Source organism: Coregonus clupeaformis, chromosome 1 (assembly GCF_020615455.1).
Source record: "Coregonus clupeaformis isolate EN_2021a chromosome 1, ASM2061545v1, whole genome shotgun sequence".
Classification (NCBI taxonomy): domain Eukaryota; kingdom Metazoa; phylum Chordata; class Actinopteri; order Salmoniformes; family Salmonidae; genus Coregonus; species Coregonus clupeaformis.
The window spans coordinates 2,260,596-2,282,389 of record NC_059192.1 but is presented as its reverse complement, the minus strand read 5'-3'; the positions used below and the strand labels follow the sequence as shown (position 1 = coordinate 2,282,389).

Sequence of the window (21,794 nt, the reverse complement as noted above, 5' to 3'; positions counted from 1 at the left end):
TCCTCTCACTCTCCTCCCTCCTCTCTCACTCTCCTCCCCCTCCTCCTTCCTCCTCCTCCTCTCACTCTCCTCTCCTCCTCCTCTCACTCTCCTCCTCCTCTCCCTCTCCTCCCCTCCTCCTCTCACTCTCCTCCTCTCACTCTCCTCTCCTCCTCCACTCACCCTCCTCCCCTCCTCCTCTCACTCTCCTCTCCTCCTCCTTTCACTCGCCTCCTCCTCTCACCCTCCTCCCCTCCTCCTCTCACTCTCCTCCTCCTCTCACTCTCCTCCTCCTCTCACCCTCCTCCCCTCCTCCTCTCACTCTCCTCCCCTCCTCCTCTCACTCTCCTCCTCCTCTCACTCTCCTCCTCACTCTCCTCCTCCTCTCACTCTCCTCCCCTGCTCCTCTCACTCTCCTCCCTCCTCCTCTCACTCTCCTCCCCTCCTCCTCTCACTCTCCTCCCTCCTCTCACTCTCCTCCTCCTCTCACTCTCCTCCTCCTCTCACTCTCCTCCCCTCCTCCTCTCACTCTCCTCCCCACCTCCTCTCCTCCTCACCTCTCTTCTCCTCCCCTCTTCTCCTCTCTCTCCTCTCCACTAGAGACTACTCCCCTCCTCCTCTCCCATCCCTTTGGCACAATCTGTTTATTTATCTTCCCAAATCATTCCATGCTAAATGTGTTTATCTTAAAACACCTTTTTCTATACCCCAGATGAAAACATTTAATCTCAGACCATATTTACAGGTTCTAGATCTTTTGGAATCTTTATGAAAGATGTCATTGTAAAAGCATTTACTCGTAAAAGGTAATGCGGGGTTTCCATGGGGACTGTTTTGTGTTTTGTGATGTCACGAGAGGCTGTGTCCTGGAGGGACGTTACATCCCCCTGAGGTGGCTGCAAACCCAGACAGCTATGGCTCCATCTGCTGGTATGGTCGGGAACTCCACCCCTCTATAGCCAATCTTCCCACGCAGCTGAAACAAATGAGGAGCTGATGAGCTGAAGGTTTGGGAAGGGAAGAGACACACTGAGGGAGTGTGTGGGAAGGGAAGAGACACAGTCTCCAACCTGGGCTCTCTGGAGGACAAGAGTGCTGCACGTCCACTTCCATGAGGAATATAAGGATTTGGAGACACTTACCTTTGGGAAATACTCACCTTTGGATATATGCACCTGTGGAAATACGTGAGAGACATTTGGAAGGACTTTTTGCTGGGTTGGCCACTAGCTGCAACGTGGACTACAGTAAGGCTGGGGAAAAGTTATCTGAGCGAGTGAGAATTATGATTTTGGATGTGGAAGAGACATCCCTGAACTGTTAACCCTTAAAGAGCCACAAGAGAACAGAATTTTGTTATATTTTCGTTAATTTCCCAAGACCTATAATAAATTCCTTGTTTTGTTTGAACCTTGTCTCCTTGCACTACTTGAGCAATCCCGCTGAAAGCTGTGTAGCCTCTCGTGACGTCACAGATGGTGGAGAATACGGGCACGCTCAAGCGTTAATAGTGCATGTCAGAGGAGGATACCGAAGGTTTGATCACCCAGTTTTCCAAGTTGGCCGTAGGCTCCCCGCCCGACTGAAATGGAGGACATATTGAAAGCCCTTGTTGCTGGCCAGCAAGCCCAGATGCAAGCAAACGTGGCTCTCTTGGAGGAGCAAAAGAAAGCCAACCTTCTGAAGGCAGAGGAATTGCAGTTGCAGAGACAGAGGGTTGTCCAAAATACCCGCCCAATAAAGGCAAGTGACTTTATATCTAAGATGGGAGCTACCGATGACATTGAGGCATACCTGCATGCATTTGAGGCCACGGCCACTAGGGAAGCCTGGCCCAAGCAACAGTGGGTTGGTCTGTTAGCCCCCCTTTCTAACCGGGGAATCGCTGAATGCTGTCCGGGACCTGGGCCCTGACCAGGTTACTGACTATGATGCCCTGAAGTCTGAGATCCTCAGCAGATATGGACTCACAAAGTTTGGTATGGCCCAGCGCTTTCACAGCTGGACCTTCCAACCAGACCAACCTCCTCGGGCGCAGATGCATGAACTTGTCCGAATCGCAAGGAAATGGCTGGATCCGCAGAGGAATACAGCAGCGGCGGTGGTGGAGGCCGTTGTGGTGGATCGTTACCTCACGCGCCCTGCCTTATGAGGCAAAACGGTTCATCAGTCAACAGGCCTTGACCACGGCTGATCTGACCGTGGAAGCTGTGGAAAAGTACCAGGCCACAGCGGAGATGCTGAATGCTTCCCGAAAAGACCCCAGGAGTGCGGCCCCACCACAAATGGGAAGAACCCGTCCAAAGGACCCCAAGGTCTCGAACCCAGCCACGTCAGGACTTATCCCGGCTCCAGGGGAGCCAGAAACCAGGCGGGTCCAAGAAGAGTACACCAGGAGGGGGAAACTTCGACAGTGTTACCGGTGTGGGGAGATGGGACATATCTCCTGGCAGTGTGGGAAACCAGCCGATGAACCTATGCCCACTGCGGAGTCCTCCAGCTCAGCACCCACACACCGTTTTGCCTCGCTCTTGGGAGTCGTAGATGGCGGCCCAGATCGACCCCCCACCTGCCCGGTAACTGTGAATCACCATGATGTGGAGGCCTTACTGGATTCTGGTAGCCGGGCCACCCTGGTGCGTAAGGATTTGGGGGGCCCAACGTGTCTGACCCCGGGGAAAGTCCTCCCAGTTTCCTGTGTCCATGGGGACACCAGAGAATACCCCATTACTGAACTTACAATGACCAGCACACGGGGAACCGTACACACGACGGCGGGGGTGGTTGATTCCCTCCCCGTCCCTGTCCTAATTGGACGAGACTGCCCAGCCTTTTACCCACTCTGGAGAGAGTCTCAGGAGAGGATAACCCGAGTACCTCGGAAACGGAGAGGCAAGACTCATCCTGGGAAGGCTCCGGTGCAATCCTCCGAATTACTCACTCCCGCCCGGGCTCTGATAGGGATGGCAGGTGCCCAGACCGACACAGAGACGGAGCTACAGAATCTGGACAAAGAACTGTCTGGTCTGAAGGGGACCGCTGAGAGGTATCGTTTGTTAAAGCAACAGTTAGACATGAAGACAGAAGAGTTAGATATCCTCCAGGCTAAACTCCAACAGAGCTCCTTCCATAAGCAACAGGAGGAGCTGGAGAGGCTGCGCAGGACCATCGAGGAGTGTGAGGAGACCCTGCGCAGTAGTAAGGAGGTCCAGAAGAAGGCAGAGGAGAAGTACAAGGTGTTGGAGAACAAGATGAAGAATGCGGAGGCAGAGAGAGAGAAGGAACTGAAAGCTGCTCAACAGAAGCTAAACTCTGCTAAAACCAAGGCTGATGCGTTCAGTAAGAAACTCAAGGAGAGACAACAGGAGGCTGAGTCCCTGGTCCTAGAGGTGGAGGAGTTGAAGAGAGAGCAGGCTGGCAAGCACCACGGCAATGCGGACGCCCTCTCCCGGCGTGATGCCTTCTTCGCTGCCTTTACCCCGACGAGGACGTCGGTCCCGAGGAGGGGGATGTGTGATGTCACGAGAGGCTGTGTCCTGGAGGGACGTTACATCCCCTGAGGTGGCTGCAAACCCAGACAGCTATGGCTCCATCTGCTGGTATGGTCGGGAACTCCACCCCTCTATGGCCAATCTTCCCACGCAGCTGAAACAAATGAGGAGCTGATGAGCTGAAGGTTTGGGAAGGGAAGAGACACACTGAGGGAGTGTGTGGGAAGGGAAGAGACACAGTCTCCAACCTGGGCTCTCTGGAGGACAAGAGTGCTGCACGTCCACTTCCATGAGGAATATAAGGATTTGGAGACACTTACCTTTGGGAAATACTCACCTTTGGATATATGCACCTGTGGAAATACGTGAGAGACATTTGGAAGGACTTTTTGCTGGGTTGGCCACTAGCTGCAACGTGGACTACAGTAAGGCTGGGGAAAAGTTATCTGAGCGAGTGAGAATTATGATTTTGGATGTGGAAGAGACATCCCTGAACTGTTAACCCTTAAAGAGCCACAAGAGAACAGAATTTTGTTATATTTTCGTTAATTTCCCAAGACCTATAATAAATTCCTTGTTTTGTTTGAACCTTGTCTCCTTGCACTACTTGAGCAATCCCGCTGAAAGCTGTGTAGCCTCTCGTGACGTCACAGTTTCCATGGGGACTGTTTTGGGTTTCCATGGGGACTGTTTTGGGTTTCCATGGGGACAGTTTTGGGGTTCAATGGGGGCTGATCTCTGATCTGTCTGTTCTTGACCACTAACCCTTGACAGAGGCAGAGCTGTGTGGAGCTGATATAGCCTCAATAGACCTGACTACCCTGGAGGTCCTTCACATCGCCAGTCTGGAGGAGAGAGAGCAACTCCTATCAGCTGTATACAGAGAGCTACACCCACCCAGCACCACCTCACAGAGACTGGACTCACTGCTGGGTATGATCAATTAATCAGCTGATCAACCGATCAATCCATCTGTCATCAATTCCAAACTGGGAGGCAGGTAGCCAAGTGGTTAGAGCATTGGGCCAGTAACCGAAAGGCCGCTGGTTTGAATACCCGAGCCGACAAGGTGAAAAATCTGTTGATGTGCCCTTGAGCAAGGCATTTAACCCTCATTTGCTCCAGGGTTGCTGTACTACTATGACTGACCCTGTAAAACAACACATTTCACTGCAACTATCCAGTGTATGTGATGCTTTTTGGGGGGGTTAATTGATCAGACGATCCATCTATCTATCAATCTATCTGCCAATCAGTCAATCAACCAACCTATTAATCAATCAATCAATGATTGATCGAAAGGTTGCTGGATCGAATCTCCGAGCTGACAAGGTAAAAATCTGTCGTTCTGCCCCTGTGCAAGACAGTTAACCCACTGTTGCCCGGGGTGCTGATGATGTGGATGTGGATTAAGGCAGCGCTCCGCTCCTCTCTGATTCAGAGGGGTTGGGTTAAATGCGGAAGACACATTTCAGTTGAATGCATTCAGTTGTAGAACTAGATTTCCCCCTTTCCATTTCCCGTTCCCTTTATTGATGCATGTGTCATCTCAACAAGTACGGCGTTCATAAGTCATACGAATAATAATTGATTGGATTTATATAGTGTTTTTTTCCCCCCAGATTATCAAAGCGCTTTTTCAATGTAACTCCCCCAATCCTCCATCAAGTAGCTAGCTTTCTCTCCTCGTAGAAACCTTTGGTCATAACAACATAGAGAAATTCACAGCGGCAGTGGTGACCATGAGCCAATCAAAGTCCTCTCCGCATGTAAGCTGCCTCAACATGAATCAAATGAAATCCTTTACGTTCAGGTATGTATTCCTAACTATTCCCAGTACTGACTCATATTCTATTCTGTTCTATTCTATTCTATATTGTCAATATGACCCAAGTGTGTATTTTCTTTTCTCCCTGTAACAGATGCAAAAGCCCGAACCCTATGAACCAGAGGAACTCTCTGCTGATGGAGATCACCATAAATGGTTTCTTGATATAAAATCTGTTAAGAATCAATGTGTACAATACTTCTATATATCTCATGACTGGTCATTCTACTGGTACCTCAACTAGCTAGTGATTCCAAATGGACTGCCCCGCTGATCATAATGTCATGGTGTGTGATTCAGCGTCGGTGCAGACTGTCCACCTGCGGACCCCCAGAGAGAACACGGTGGGGAAGGTGATGGAGTCCTGTCTTAGGATGCTGGGAATGATTGAGGACAAGGACCTCTTCAGCCTCACAGACAAACCAGGTCTGCATTAACCACTCAAAGTATGAATGATGGAATTACTGACTGACAGACTGACTGACTGGCTGACTGACTGGCTGAGACTGACTGGCTGGCTGAGGCTGACTGGCTGACTGGCTGAGGCTGACAGACTGGCTGATTGACTGGCTGAGTGACTGGCTGACTGGCTGAGATTGACTGGCTGGCTGACTGACTGGATGACTGACTGGCTGAGACTGACTGGCTGACTGGCTGACTGACTGGCTGACTGACTGACTGGCTGGCTGACTGACTGACTGGCTGACTGGCTGACTGGCTGACTGACTGGCTGACTGGCTGAGATTGACTGGCTGGCTGACTGACTGAGACTGACTGGCTGACTGGCTGACTGGCTGACTGACTGGCTGACTGGCTGAGATTGACTGGCTGGCTGACTGACTGAGATTGACTGGCTGACTGGCTGACTGGCTGACTGACTGACTGAGATTGACTGGCTGGCTGACTGACTGAGACTGACTGGCTGACTGACTGACTGGCTGGCTGACTGGCTGACTGACTGAGACTAACTGGCTGGCTGAGACTGACTGGCTGACTGACTGGCTGACTGGCTGACTGACTGACTGGCTGACTGGCTGACTGACTGACTGGCTGACTGACTGGCTGACTGGCTGAGATTGACTGGCTGGCTGACTGACTGAGACTGACTGGCTGACTGACTGACTGGCTGGCTGACTGGCTGACTGACTGAGACTAACTGGCTGGCTGAGACTGACTGGCTGACTGACTGGCTGTAGACAAAGATTTATTCAGCCTAACTGAAACCAGGTTCGGACTCTACTTTATGTGACTTGACTTGTAGTAAAGGCAGAGGGTTACGCTAGTAAGGTTAAAGGTTAGGTTACTAGGGTTACGCTAGTAAGGTTAAAGGTTAGGTTACTAGGGTTACGCTAGTAAGGTTAGGTTACTAGGGTTACGCTAGTAAGGTTAAAGGTTAGGTTACTAGGGTTACGCTAGTAAGGTTAGGTTACTAGGGTTACGCTAGCAAACATTGACAACGACTATAGGAGTTGGCAAGACAGTACAAACAGATCTGGGACCAGGGTACTGCTTGAGTAGGGTTGTGCCATACTATATAATCTAATGGCCATATAATTGATTGGTGACAATGAATACTGTTTATATCTGTGCTTTGAAGGTTCGTCAGTGGAGCTGTCACCAGACCAACAGATCATTGACTTAGCAAGCTCAGACAACAAACATCTAGAGTTGTACCTGTGCAAAAAGGTAAGCCTTGCATACCATTTACAGTCATCCAAGTCACAGACAACAGTTTGTTCTTGTGCTTAACAGAACAGTTGTGCTCTAGTTACATACAACATCTTATTATTTACAATGTAGAGTGTTGCTCTAGTCACAGACTGCTTGTTCTAGTGAAACAGAACAGAACAGCAGTAGATCAGTAGTCTATAGTGTCAGACAGAACAGCAGTAGATCAGTAGTCTATTGTGTTAGACAGAACAGAACAGCAGTAGATCAGTAGTCTATAGTGTTAGACAGAACAGTACAGCAGTAGATCAGTAGTCTATAGTGTCAGACAGAACAGCAGTAGATCAGTAGTCTATAGTGACAGACAGAACAGCAGTAGATCAGTAGTCTATAGTGTTAGACAGAACAGAACAGCAGTAGATCAGTAGTCTATAGTGTTAGACAGAACAGTACAGCAGTAGATCAGTAGTCTATAGTGTCAGACAGAACAGCAGTAGATCAGTAGTCTATAGTGTTAGACAGAACAGAACAGCAGTAGATCAGTAGTCTATAGTGACAGACAGAACAGCAGTAGATCAGTAGTCTATAGTGTTAGACAGAACAGCAGTAGATCAGTAGTCTATAGTGTCAGACAGAACAGAACAGCAGTAGATCAGTAGTCTATAGTGTCAGACAGAACAGCAGTAGATCAGTAGTCTATAGTGTTAGACAGAACAGCAGTAGATCAGTAGTCTATAGTGTCAGACAGAACAGCAGTAGATCAGTAGTCTATAGTGTTAGACAGAACAGCAGTAGATCAGTAGTCTATAGTGTCAGACAGAACAGAACAGCAGTAGATCAGTAGTCTATAGTGTTAGACAGAACAGAAGTAGATCAGTAGTCTATAGTGACAGACAGAACAGCAGTAGATCAGTAGTCTATAGTGTTAGACAGAACAGAACAGCAGTAGATCAGTAGTCTATAGTGTTAGACAGAACAGAACAGCAGTAGATCAGTAGTCTATAGTGACAGACAGAACAGCAGTAGATCAGTAGTCTATAGTGTCAGAACAGAACAGCAGTAGATCAGTAATCTATAGTGTCAGACAGAACAGAACAGCAGTAGATCAGTAGTCTATAGTGACAGACAGAACAGCAGTAGATCAGTAGTCTATAGTGTCAGACAGAACAGCAGTAGATCAGTAGTCTATAGTGTCAGACAGAACAGAACAGCAGTAGATAAGTAGTCTATAGTGTTAGACAGAACAGAACAGCAGTAGATCAGTAGTCTATAGTGTCAGAACAGAACAGAACAGCAGTAGATCAGTAGTCTATAGTGTCAGACAGAACAGCAGTAGATCAGTAGTCTATAGTGTTAGACAGAACAGAACAGCAGTAGATCAGTAGTCTATAGTGTCAGAACAGAACAGAACAGCAGTAGATCAGTAGTCTATAGTGTCAGACAGAACAGCAGTAGATCAGTAGTCTATAGTGTTAGCCAGAACAGCAGTAGATGAGTAAACTATAGTGACAGACAGAACAGCAGTAGATCAGTAGTCAATAGTGTCAGACAGAACATAACAGCAGTAGATCAGTAGTCTATAGTGTTAGACAGAACATAACAGCAGTAGATCAGTAGTCTATAGTGTCAGACAGAACAGCAGTAGATCAGTAGTCTATAGTGTTAGACAGAACAGCAGTAGATCAGTAGTCTATAGTGACAGACAGAATAGCAGTAGATTAGTAGTCTATAGTGTTAGACAGAACAGAACAGCAGTAGATCAGTAGTCTATAGTGTCAGACAGAACAGAACAGCAGTAGATCAGTAGTCTATAGTGTTAGACAGAACAGAACAGCAGTAGATCAGTAGTCTATAGTGTCAGACAGAACAGAACAGCAGTAGATCAGTAGTCTATAGTGTCAGACAGAACAGAACAGCAGTAGATCAGTAGTCTATAGTGTCAGACAGAACAGAACAGCAGTAGATCAGTAGTCTATAGTGTCAGACAGAACAGCAGTAGATCAGTAGTCTATAGTGTCAGACAGAACAGCAGTAGATCAGTAGTCTATAGTGTTAGACAGAACAGAACAGCAGTAGATCAGTAGTGTATAGTGGTAGACAGAACAGCAGTAGATCAGTAGTCTATAGTGTCAGACAGAACAGAACAGCAGTAGATCAGTAGTCTATAGTGTCAGACAGAACAGCAGTAGATCAGCAGTCTATAGTGTTAGACAGAACAGAACAGCAGTAGATCAGTAGTCTATAATGTCAGACAGAACAGCAGTAGATCAGTAGTCTATAGTGTTAGACAGAACAGCAGTAGATCAGTAGTCTATAGTGACAGACAGAACAGCAGTAGATCAGTAGTCTATAGTGTTAGACAGAACAGAACGGCAGTAGATCAGTAGTCTATAGTGTTAGACAGAACAGAACAGCAGTAGATCAGTAGTCTATAGTGACAGAACAGAACAGCAGTAGATCAGTAATCTATAGTGTCAGACAGAACAGAACAGCAGTAGATCAGTAGTCTATAGTGACAGACAGAACAGCAGTAGATCAGTTGTCTATAGTGTCAGACAGAACAGCAGTAGATCAGTAGTCTATAGTGTTAGACAGAACAGCAGTAGATCAGTAGTCTATAGTGTCAGACAGAAAAGAACAGCAGTAGATCAGTAGTCTATAGTGTTAGACAGAACAGAACAGCAGTAGATCAGTAGTCTATAGTGTCAGAACAGAACAGAACAGCAGTAGATCAGTAGTCTATAGTGTCAGACAGAACAGCAGTAGATCAGTAGTCTATAGTGTTAGACAGAACAGAACAGCAGTAGATCAGTAGTCTATAGTGTCAGAACAGAACAGAACAGCAGTAGATCAGTAGTCTATAGTGTCAGACAGAACAGCAGTAGATCAGTAGTCTATAGTGTTAGACAGAACAGCAGTAGATCAGTAAACTATAGTGACAGACAGAACAGCATTAGATCAGTAGTCAATAGTGTCAGACAGAACATAACAGCAGTAGATCAGTAGTCTATAGTGTTAGACAGAACATAACAGCAGTAGATCAGTAGTCTATAGTGTCAGACAGAACAGCAGTAGATCAGTAGTCTATAGTGTTAGACAGAACAGCAGTAGATCAGTAGTCTATAGTGTCAGACAGAACAGCAGTAGATCAGTAGTCTATAGTGTTAGACAGAACAGAACAGCAGTAGATCAGTAGTCTATAGTGTCAGACAGAACAGAACAGCAGTAGATCAGTAGTCTATAGTGTTAGACAGAACAGAACAGCAGTAGATCAGTAGTCTATAGTGTCAGACAGAACAGAACAGCAGTAGATCAGTAGTCTATAGTGTCAGACAGAACAGAACAGCAGTAGATCAGTAGTCTATAGTGTCAGACAGAACAGCAGTAGATCAGTAGTCTATAGTGTCAGACAGAACAGCAGTAGATCAGTAGTCTATAGTGTTAGACAGAACAGCAGTAGATCAGTAGTGTATAGTGGTAGACAGAACAGCAGTAGATCAGTAGTCTATAGTGTCAGACAGAACAGAACAGCAGTAGATCAGTAGTCTATAGTGTCAGACAGAACAGCAGTAGATCAGCAGTCTATAGTGTTAGACAGAACAGAACAGCAGTAGATCAGTAGTCTATAGTGTCAGACAGAACAGCAGTAGATCAGTAGTCTATAGTGTTAGACAGAACAGAACAGCAGTAGATCAGTAGTCTATAGTGACAGACAGAACAGCAGTAGATCAGTAGTCTATAGTGACAGACAGAACAGCAGTAGATCAGTAGTCTATAGTGTCAGACAGAACAGCAGTAGATCAGTAGTCTATAGTGTCAGACAGAACAGAACAGCAGTAGATCAGTAGTCTATAGTGTCAGACAGAACAGCAGTAGATCAGTAGTCTATAGTGTTAGACAGAACAGAACAGCAGTAGATCAGTAGTCTATAGTGACAGACAGAACAGAACAGCAGTAGATCAGTAGTCTATAGTGTTAGACAGAACAGTACAGCAGTAGATCAGTAGTCTATAGTGTTAGACAGAACAGAACAGCAGTAGATCAGTAGTCTATAGTGTTAGACAGAACAGAATAGCAGTAGATCAGTAGTCTATAGTGTTAGACAGAACAGAACAGCAGTAGATCAGTAGTCTATAGTGTTAGACAGAACAGAACAGCAGTAGATCAGTAGTCTTTAGTGTTAGACAGAACAGAACAGCAGTAGATCAGTAGTCTATAGTGTCAGACAGAACAGCAGTAGATCAGTAGTCTATAGTGTCAGACAGAACAGAACAGCAGTAGATCAGTAGTCTATAGTGTTAGACAGAACAGAACAGCAGTAGATCAGTAGTCTATAGTGTCAGACAGAACAGCAGTAGATCAGTAGTCTATAGTGTTAGACAGAACAGAACAGCAGTAGATCAGTAGTCTATAGTGACAGACAGAACAGCAGTAGATCAGTAGTCTATAGTGACAGACAGAACAGCAGTAGATCAGTAGTCTATAGTGTCAGACAGAACAGAACAGCAGTAGATCAGTAGTCTATAGTGTCAGACAGAACAGAACAGCAGTAGATCAGTAGTCTATAGTGTCAGACAGAACAGCAGTAGATCAGTAGTCTATAGTGACAGAACAGAACAGCAGTAGATCAGAGGTCTATAGTGAAAGACAGAACAGAACAGCAGTAGATCAATAGTCTATAGTGACAAACAGAACAGCAGTAGATCAGTAGTCTATAGTGTTAGACAGAACAGCAGTAGATCAGTAGTCTATAGTGACAGACAGAACAGCAGTAGATCAGTAGTCAATAGTGTCAGACAGAACATAACAGCAGTAGATCAGTAGTCTATAGTGTTAGACAGAACATAACAGCAGTAGATCAGTAGTCTATAGTGTCAGACAGAACAGCAGTAGATCAGTAGTCTATAGTGTTAGACAGAACAGCCAGTAGATCAGTAGTCTATAGTGTCAGACAGAACAGCAGTAGATCAGTAGTCTATAGTGTTAGACAGAACAGAACAGCAGTAGATCAGTAGTCTATAGTGTCAGACAGAACAGAACAGCAGTAGATCAGTAGTCTATAGTGTTAGACAGAACAGAACAGCAGTAGATCAGTAGTCTATAGTGTCAGACAGAACAGAACAGCAGTAGATCAGTAGTCTATAGTGTAAGACAGAACAGAACAGCAGTAGATCAGTAGTCTATAGTGTCAGACAGAACAGCAGTAGATCAGTAGTCTATAGTGTCAGACAGAACAGCAGTAGATCAGTAGTCTATAGTGTTAGACAGAACAGCAGTAGATCAGTAGTCTATAGTGTTAGACAGAACAGCAGTAGATCAGTAGTCTATAGTGTCAGACAGAACAGAACAGCAGTAGATCAGTAGTCTATAGTGTCAGACAGAACAGCAGTAGATCAGCAGTCTATAGTGTTAGACAGAACAGAACAGCAGTAGATCAGTAGTCTATAATGTCAGACAGAACAGCAGTAGATCAGTAGTCTATAGTGTTAGACAGAACAGAACAGCAGTAGATCAGTAGTCTATAGTGACAGACAGAACAGCAGTAGATCAGTAGTCTATAGTGACAGACAGAACAGCAGTAGATCAGTAGTCTATAGTGTCAGACAGAACAGCAGTAGATAAGTAGTCTATAGTGTCAGACAGAACAGAACAGCAGTAGATCAGTAGTCTATAGTGTCAGACAGAACAGCAGTAGATCAGTAGTCTATAGTGTTAGACAGAACAGAACAGCAGTAGATCAGTAGTCTATAGTGACAGACAGAACAGCAGTAGATCAGTAGTCTATAGTGTCAGACAGAACAGAACAGCAGTAGATCAGTAGTCTATAGTGTTAGACAGAACAGAACAGCAGTAGATCAGTAGTCTATAGTGTTAGACAGAACAGAACAGCAGTAGATCAGTAGTCTATAGTGTTAGACAGAACAGAATAGCAGTAGATCAGTAGTCTATAGTGTTAGACAGAACAGAACAGCAGTAGATCAGTAGTTTATAGTGTTAGACAGAACAGAACAGCAGTAGATCAGTAGTCTATAGTGTTAGACAGAACAGAACAGCAGTAGATCAGTAGTCTATAGTGTCAGACAGAACAGCAGTAGATCAGTAGTCTATAGTGTCAGACAGAACAGAACAGCAGTAGATCAGTAGTCTATAGTGTCAGACAGAACAGAACAGCAGTAGATCAGTAGTCTATAGTGTCAGACAGAACAGCAGTAGATCAGTAGTCTATAGTGTTAGACAGAACAGAACAGCAGTAGATCAGTAGTCTATAGTGACAGACAGAACAGCAGTAGATCAGTAGTCTATAGTGACAGACAGAACAGCAGTAGATCAGTAGTCTATAGTGTCAGACAGAACAGCAGTAGATCAGTAGTCTATAGTGTCAGACAGAACAGAACAGCAGTAGATCAGTAGTCTATAGTGTCAGACAGAACAGCAGTAGATCAGTAGTCTATAGTGTTAGACAGAACAGAACAGCAGTAGATCAGTAGTCTATAGTGACAGACAGAACAGCAGTAGATCAGTAGTCTATAGTGTCAGACAGAACAGAACAGCAGTAGATCAGTAGTCTATAGTGTCAGACAGAACAGTACAGCAGTAGATCAGTAGTCTATAGTGTTAGACAGAACAGAACAGCAGTAGATCAGTAGTCTATAGTGTTAGACAGAACAGAACAGCAGTAGATCAGTAGTCTATAGTGTCAGACAGAACAGAACAGCAGTAGATCAGTAGTCTATAGTGTTAGACAGAACAGAACAGCAGTAGATCAGTAGTATATAGTGTTAGACAGAACAGAACAGCAGTAGATCAGTAGTCTATAGTGACAGACAGAACAGCAGTAGATCAGTAGTCTATAGTGTCAGACAGAACAGAACAGCAGTAGATCAGTAGTCTATAGTGTCAGACAGAACAGAACAGCAGTAGATCAGTAGTCTATAGTGTCAGACAGAACAGAACAGCAGTAGATCAGTAGTCTATAGTGTCAGACAGAACAGCAGTAGATCAGTAGTCTATAGTGTCAGACAGAACAGAACAGCAGTAGATCAGTAGTCTATAGTGTCAGACAGAACAGCAGTAGATCAGTAGTCTATACTGTTAGACAGAACAGAACAGCAGTAGATCAGTAGTCTATAGTGACAGACAGAACAGCAGTAGATCAGTAGTCTATAGTGACAGACAGAACAGCAGTAGATCAGTAGTCTATAGTGTCAAACAGAACAGCAGTAGATCAGTAGTCTATAGTGTCAGACAGAACAGAACAGCAGTAGATCAGTAGTCTATAGTGTTAGACAGAACAGAACAGCAGTAGATCAGTAGTCTATAGTGTCAGACAGAACAGAACAGCAGTAGATCAGTAGTCTATAGTGTTAGACAGAACAGCAGTAGATCAGTAGTCTATAGTGTTAGACAGAACAGAACAGCAGTAGATCAGTAGTCTATAGTGTCAGACAGAACAGCAGTAGATCAGTAGTCTATAGTGTTAGACAGAACAGAACAGCAGTAGATCAGTAGTCTCTAGTGACAGACAGAACAGAACAGCAGTAGATCAGTAGTCTATAGTGTCAGACAGAACAGCAGTAGATCAGTAGTCTATAGTGTCAGACAGAACAGCAGTAGATCAGTAGTCTATAGTGTTAGACAGAACAGAACAGCAGTAGATCAGTAGTCTATAGTGTCAGACAGAACAGCCAGTAGATCAGTAGTCTATAGTGTTAGACAGAACAGAACAGCAGTAGATCAGTAGTCTATAGTGTCAGACAGAACAGAACAGCAGTAGATCAGTAGTCTATAGTGTTAGACAGAACAGCAGTAGATCAGTAGTCTATAGTGTTAGACAGAACAGAACAGCAGTAGATCAGTAGTCTATAGTGTTAGACAGAACAGCAGTAGATCAGTAGTCTATAGTGTTAGACAGAACAGAACAGCAGTAGATCAGTAGTCTATAGTTTTAGACAGAACAGAACAGCAGTAGATCAGTAGTCTATAGTGTCAGACAGAACAGAACAGCAGTAGATCAGTAGTCTATAGTGTTAGACAGACAGAACAGCAGTAGATCAGTAGTCTCTAGTGCCAGACAGAACAGAACAGCAGTAGATCAGTAGTCTATAGTGTTAGACAGAACAGCAGTAGATCAGAAGTCTATAGTGTCAGACAGAACATAACAGCAGTAGATCAGTAGTCTATAGTGTCAGACAGAACAGAACAGCAGTAGATCAGTAGTCTATAGTGTTAGACAGAACAGAACAGCAGTAGATCAGTAGTCTATAGTGTCAGAACAGAACAGAACAGCAGTAGATCAGTAGTCTATAGTGTCAGACAGAACAGCAGTAGATCAGTAGTCTATAGTGTCAGACAGAACAGAACAGCAGTAGATCAGTAGTCTATAGTGTCAGAACAGAACAGAACAGCAGTAGATCAGTAGTCTATAGTGTCAGACAGAACAGCAGTAGATCAGTAGTCTATAGTGTCAGACAGAACAGCAGTAGATCAGTAGTCTATAGTGTTAGACAGAACAGCAGTAGATCAGTAGTCTATAGTGACAGACAGAATAGCAGTAGATTAGTAGTCTATAGTGTTAGACAGAACAGAACAGCAGTAGATCATTAGTCTATAGTGTCAGACAGAACAGAACAGCAGTAGATCAGTAGTCTATAGTGTTAGACAGAACAGAACAGCAGTAGATCAGTAGTCTATAGTGTCAGAACAGAACAGAACAGCAGTAGATCAGTAGTCTATAGTGTCAGACAGAACAGAACAGCAGTAGATCAGTAGTCTATAGTGTCAGACAGAACAGCAGTAGATCAGTAGTCTATAGTGTCAGACAGAACAGCAGTAGATCAGTAGTCTATAGTGTTAGACAGAACAGCAGTAGATCAGTAGTGTATAGTGTTAGACAGAACAGCAGTAGATCAGTAGTCTATAGTGTCAGACAGAACAGAACAGCAGTAGATCAGTAGTCTATAGTGTCAGACAGAACAGCAGTAGATCAGCAGTCTATAGTGTTAGACAGAACAGAACAGCAGTAGATCAGTAGTCTATAGTGTCAGACAGAACAGCAGTAGATCAGTAGTCTATAGTGTTAGACAGAACAGAACAGCAGTAGATCAGTAGTCTATAGTGACAGACAGAACAGCAGTAGATCAGTAGTCTATAGTGACAGACAGAACAGCAGTAGATCAGTAGTCTATAGTGTCAGACAGAACAGCAGTAGATCAGTAGTCTATAGTGTTAGACAGAACAGCAGTAGATCAGTAGTCTATAGTGTCAGACAGAACAGCAGTAGATCAGTAGTGTATATTGTCAGACAGAACAGAACAGCAGTAGATCAGTAGTCTATAGTGACAGACAGAACAGCAGTAGATCAGTAGTCTATAGTGTCAGACAGAACAGAACAGCAGTAGATCAGTAGTCTATAGTGTTAGACAGAACAGAACAGCAGTAGATCAGTAGTCTATAGTGTTAGACAGAACAGAACAGCAGTAGATCAGTAGTCTATAGTGTTAGACAGAACAGAACAGCAGTAGATCAGTAGTCTATAGTGTTAGACAGAACAGAACAGCAGTAGATCAGTAGTCTATAGTGTTAGACAGAACAGAACAGCAGTAGATCAGTAGTCTTTAGTGTTAGACAGAACAGAACAGCAGTAGATCAGTAGTCTATAGTGTCAGAAAGAACAGCAGTAGATCAGTAGTCTATAGTGTCAGACAGAACAGAACAGCAGTAGATCAGTAGTCTATAGTGTTAGACAGAACAGAACAGCAGTAGATCAGTAGTCTATAGTGTCAGACAGAACAGAACAGCAGTAGATCAGTAGTCTATAGTGTTAGACAGAACAGCAGTAGATCAGTAGTCTATAGTGTCAGACAGAACAGAACAGCAGTAGATCAGTAGTCTATAGTGTCAGACAGAACAGCAGTAGATCAGTAGTCTATACTGTTAGACAGAACAGAACAGCAGTAGATCAGTAGTCTATAGTGACAGACAGAACAGCAGTAGATCAGTAGTCTATAGTGACAGACAGAACAGCAGTAGATCAGTAGTCTATAGTGTTAGACAGAACAGAACAGCAGTAGATCAGTAGTCTATAGTGTCAGACAGAACAGAACAGCAGTAGATCAGTAGTCTATAGTGTTAGACAGAACAGAACAGCAGTAGATCAGTAGTCTATAGTGTCAGACAGAACAGAACAGCAGTAGATCAGTAGTCTATAGTGTCAGACAGAACAGCAGTAGATCAGTAGTCTATAGTGTTAGACAGAACAGAACAGCAGTAGATCAGTAGTCTATAGTGTCAGACAGAACAGCAGTAGATCAGTAGTCTATAGTGTTAGACAGAACAGAACAACAGTAGATCAGTAGTCTCTAGTGACAGACAGAACAGAACAGCAGTAGATCAGTAGTCTATAGTGTCAGACAGAACAGCAGTAGATCAGTAGTCTATAGTGTTAGACAGAACAGCAGTAGATCAGTAGTCTATAGTGTCAGACAGAACAGAACAGCAGTAGATCAGTAGTCTATAGTGTCAGACAGAACAGCAGTAGATCAGTAGTCTATAGTGTTAGACAGAACAGAACAGCAGTAGATCAGTAGTCTATAGTGTCAGACAGAACAGAACAGCAGTAGATCAGTAGTCTATAGTGTTAGACAGAACAGCAGTAGATCAGTAGTCTATAGTGTTAGACAGAACAGAACAGCAGTAGATCAGTAGTCTATAGTGTCAGACAGAACAGCAGTAGATCAGTAGTCTATAGTGTCAGACAGAACAGAACAGCAGTAGATCAGTAGTCTATAGTTTTAGACAGAACAGAACAGCAGTAGATCAGTAGTCTATATTGTCAGACAGAACAGAACAGCAGTAGATCAGTAGTCTATAGTGTTAGACAGAACAGAACAGCAGTAGATCAGTAGTCTCTAGTGCCAGACAGAACAGAACAGCAGTAGATCAGTAGTCTATAGTGTTAGACAGAACAGCAGTAGATCAGTAGTCTATAGTGACAGACAGAACAGAACAGCAGTAGATCAGTAGTCTATAGTGTTAGACAGAACAGAACAGCAGTAGATCAGTAGTCTATAGTGTTAGACAGAACAGAACAGCAGTAGATCAGTAGTCTATAGTGTCAGACAGAACAGAACAGCAGTAGATCAGTAGTCTATAGTGTCAGACAGAACAGCAGTAGATCAGTAGTCTATAGTGTCAGACAGAACAGAACAGCAGTAGATCAGTAGTCTATAGTGGTAGACAGAACAGAACAGCAGTAGATCAGTAGTCTATAGTGTCAGACAGAACAGCAGTAGATCAGTAGTCTATAGTGTTAGACAGAACAGCAGTAGATCAGTAGTCTATAGTGACAGACAGAACAGCAGTAGATCAGTAGTCTATAGTGTCAGACAGAACAGCAGTAGATCAGTAGTCTATAGTGTTAGACAGAACAGAACAGCAGTAGATCAGTAGTCTATAGTGTCAGACAGAACAGCAGTAGATCAGTAGTCTATAGTGTTAGACAGAACAGCAGTAGATCAGTAGTCTATAGTGTCAGACAGAACAGAACAGCAGTAGATCAGTAGTCTATAGTGTGCAGACAGAACAGCCAGTAGATCAGTAGTCTATAGTGTTAGACAGAACAGAACAGCAGTAGATCAGTAGTCTATAGTGACAGACAGAACAGCAGTAGATCAGTAGTCTATAGTGTTAGACAGAACAGTACAGCAGTAGATCAGTAGTCTATAGTGTTAGACAGAACAGAACAGCAGTAGATCAGTAGTCTATAGTGACAGACATAACAGCAGTAGATCAGTAGTCTATAGTGACAGACAGAACAGAACAGCAGTAGATCAGTAGTCTATAGTGTTAGACAGAACAGAACAGCAGTAGATCAGTAGTCTATAGTGTTAGACAGAACAGAACAGCAGTAGATCAGTAGTCTATAGTGTCAGACAGAACAGCAGTAGATCAGTAGTCTATAGTGTCAGACAGAACAGAACAGCAGTAGATCAGTAGTCTATAGTGTTAGACAGAACAGCAGTAGATCAGTAGTCTATAGTGTCAGACAGAACAGAACAGCAGTAGATCAGTAGTCTATAGTGTTAGACAGAACAGAACAGCAGTAGATCAGTAGTCTATAGTGTCAGACAGAACAGAACAGCAGTAGATCAGTAGTCTATAGTGTTAGACAGACAGAACAGCAGTAGATCAGTAGTCTATAGTGTCAGACAGAACAGAACAGCAGTAGATCAGTAGTCTATAGTGTTAGACAGAACAAACAGTAGATCAGTAGTCTATAGTGTTAGACAGAACAGACAGCAGTAGATCAGTAGTCTATAGTGTCAGACAGAACAGAACAGCAGTAGATCAGTAGTCTATAGTGTTAGACAGAACAGAACAGCAGTAGATCAGTAGTCTATAGTGTCAGAGAGAACAGAACAGCAGTAGATCAGTAGTCTATAGTGTCAGACAGAACAGCAGTAGATCAGTAGTCTATAGTGTTAGACAGAACAGAACAGCAGTAGATCAGTAGTCTATAGTGTCAGACAGAACAGAACAGCAGTAGATCAGTAGTCTATAGTGTCAGACAGAACAGCAGTAGATCAGTAGTCTATAGTGTTAGACAGAACAGCAGTAGATCAGTAGTCTATAGTGTCAGACAGAACAGCAGTAGATCAGTAGTCTATAGTGTCAGACAGAACGGAACAGCAGTAGATCAGTAGTCTATAGTGTCAGACAGAACAGAACAGCAGTAGATCAGTAGTCTATAGTGTCAGACAGAACAGCAGTAGATCAGTAGTCTATAGTGTTAGACAGAACAGACCAGTAGATCAGTAGTCTATAGTGACAGACAGAACAGCAGTAGATCAGTAGTCTATAGTGTTAGACAGAACAGAACAGCAGTAGATCAGTAGTCTATAGTGTCAGACAGAACAGAACAGCAGTAGATCAGTAGTCTATAGTGTTAGACAGAACAGAACAGCAGTAGATCAGTAGTCTATAGTGTCAGACAGAACAGAACAGCAGTAGATCAGTAGTCTATAGTGTCAGACAGAACAGAACAGCAGTAGATCAGTAGTCTATAGTGTTAGACAGAACAGCAGTAGATCAGTAGTCTATAGTGTCAGACAGAACAGAACAGCAGTAGATCAGTAGTCTATAGTGTCAGACAGAACAGCAGTAGATCAGTAGTCTATAGTGTTAGACAGAACAGAACAGCAGTAGATCAGTAGTCTATAGTGTCAGACAGAACAGCAGTAGATCAGTAGTCTATAGTGTTAGACAGAACAGAACAGCAGTAGATCAGTAGTCTATAGTGACAGACAGAACAGCAGTAGATCAGTAGTCTATAGTGACAGACAGAACAGCAGTAGATCAGTAGTCTATAGTGTCAGACAGAACAGCAGTAGATCAGTAGTCTATAGTGTCAGACAGAACAGAACAGCAGTAGATCAGTAGTCTATAGAGTTAGACACACAGAACAGCAGTAGATCAGTAGTCTATAGTGACAGACAGAACAGAACAGCAGTAGATCAGTAGTCTATAGTGTTAGACAGACAGAACAGCAGTAGATCAGTAGTCTATAGTGTCAGACAGAACAGAACAGCAGTAGATCAGTAGTCTATAGTGTCAGACAGAACAGAACAGCAGTAGATCAGTAGTCTATAGTGTCAGACAGAACAGAACAGCAGTAGATCAGTAGTCTATAGTGTTAGACAGAACAGCAGTAGATCAGTAGTCTATAGTGTTAGACAGAACAGAACAGCAGTAGATCAGTAGTCTATAGTGTCAGACAGAACAGAACAGCAGTAGATCAGTAGTCTATAGTGTTAGACAGAACAGAACAGCAGTAGATCAGTAGTCTATAGTGTCAGACAGAACAGCAGTAGATCAGTAGTCTATAGTGTCAGACAGAACAGAACAGCAGTAGATCAGTAGTCTATAGTGTTAGACAGAACAGAACAGCAGTAGATCAGTAGTCTATAGTGTCAGACAGAACAGAACAGCAGTAGATCAGTAGTCTATAGTGTCAGACAGAACAGCAGTAGATCAGTAGTCTATAGTGTCAGACAGAACAGAACAGCAGTAGATCAGTAGTCTATAGTGTTAGACAGAACAGCAGTAGATCAGTAGTCTATAGTGTTAGACAGAACAGAACAGCAGTAGATCAGTAGTCTATAGTGTTAGACAGAACAGCAGTAGATCAGTAGTCTATAGTGTTAGACAGAACAGAACAGCAGTAGATCAGTAGTCTATAGTGTTAGACAGAACAGAACAGCAGTAGATCAGTAGTCTATACTGTCAGACAGAACAGAACAGCAGTAGATCAGTAGTCTATAGTGTTAGACAGAACAGCACATCAGTAGATCAGTAGTCTATAGTGAAAAACAGAACAGCACAGCAGTAAATCAGTAGTCTATAGTGTTAGACAGAACAGTACAGCAGTAGATCAGTAGTCTATAGTGTTAGACAGAACAGAACAGCAGTAGATCAGTAGTCTATAGTGTCAGACAGAACAGAACAGCAGTAGATCAGTAGTCTATAGTGTTAGACAGAACAGAACAGCAGTAGATCAGTAGTCTATAGTGTCAGACAGAACAGAACAGCAGTAGATCAGTAGTCTATAGTGACAGACAGAACAGCAGTAGATCAGTAGTCTATAGTGACAGACAGAACAGAACAGCAGTAGATCAGTAGTCTATAGTGTCAGACAGAACAGAACAGCAGTAGATCAGTAGTCTATAGTGTCAGACAGAACAGCACAGTAGATCAGTAGTCTATAGTGTCAGACAGAACAGAACAGCAGTAGATCAGTAGTCTATAGTGTTAGACAGAACAGAACAGCAGTA

At 43.7% G+C, this 21,794-nt stretch overlaps 1 protein-coding gene across 1 annotated transcript in view; it reads left to right on the top strand.

Annotated features, from left to right (window-relative positions):
• Positions 1-21,794, top strand: part of LOC121581341 — a 200,333-nt gene that overhangs the window by 103,755 nt on the left and 74,784 nt on the right. The window contains exons 7-11 of the mRNA XM_045223699.1: positions 4,245-4,403; positions 5,163-5,283; positions 5,393-5,454; positions 5,599-5,724; positions 6,896-6,984. Of these exons, the coding sequence (XP_045079634.1) occupies positions 4,245-4,403; positions 5,163-5,283; positions 5,393-5,454; positions 5,599-5,724; positions 6,896-6,984 (557 nt within the window). The remainder of the gene's footprint in view (positions 1-4,244; positions 4,404-5,162; positions 5,284-5,392; positions 5,455-5,598; positions 5,725-6,895; positions 6,985-21,794) is intronic.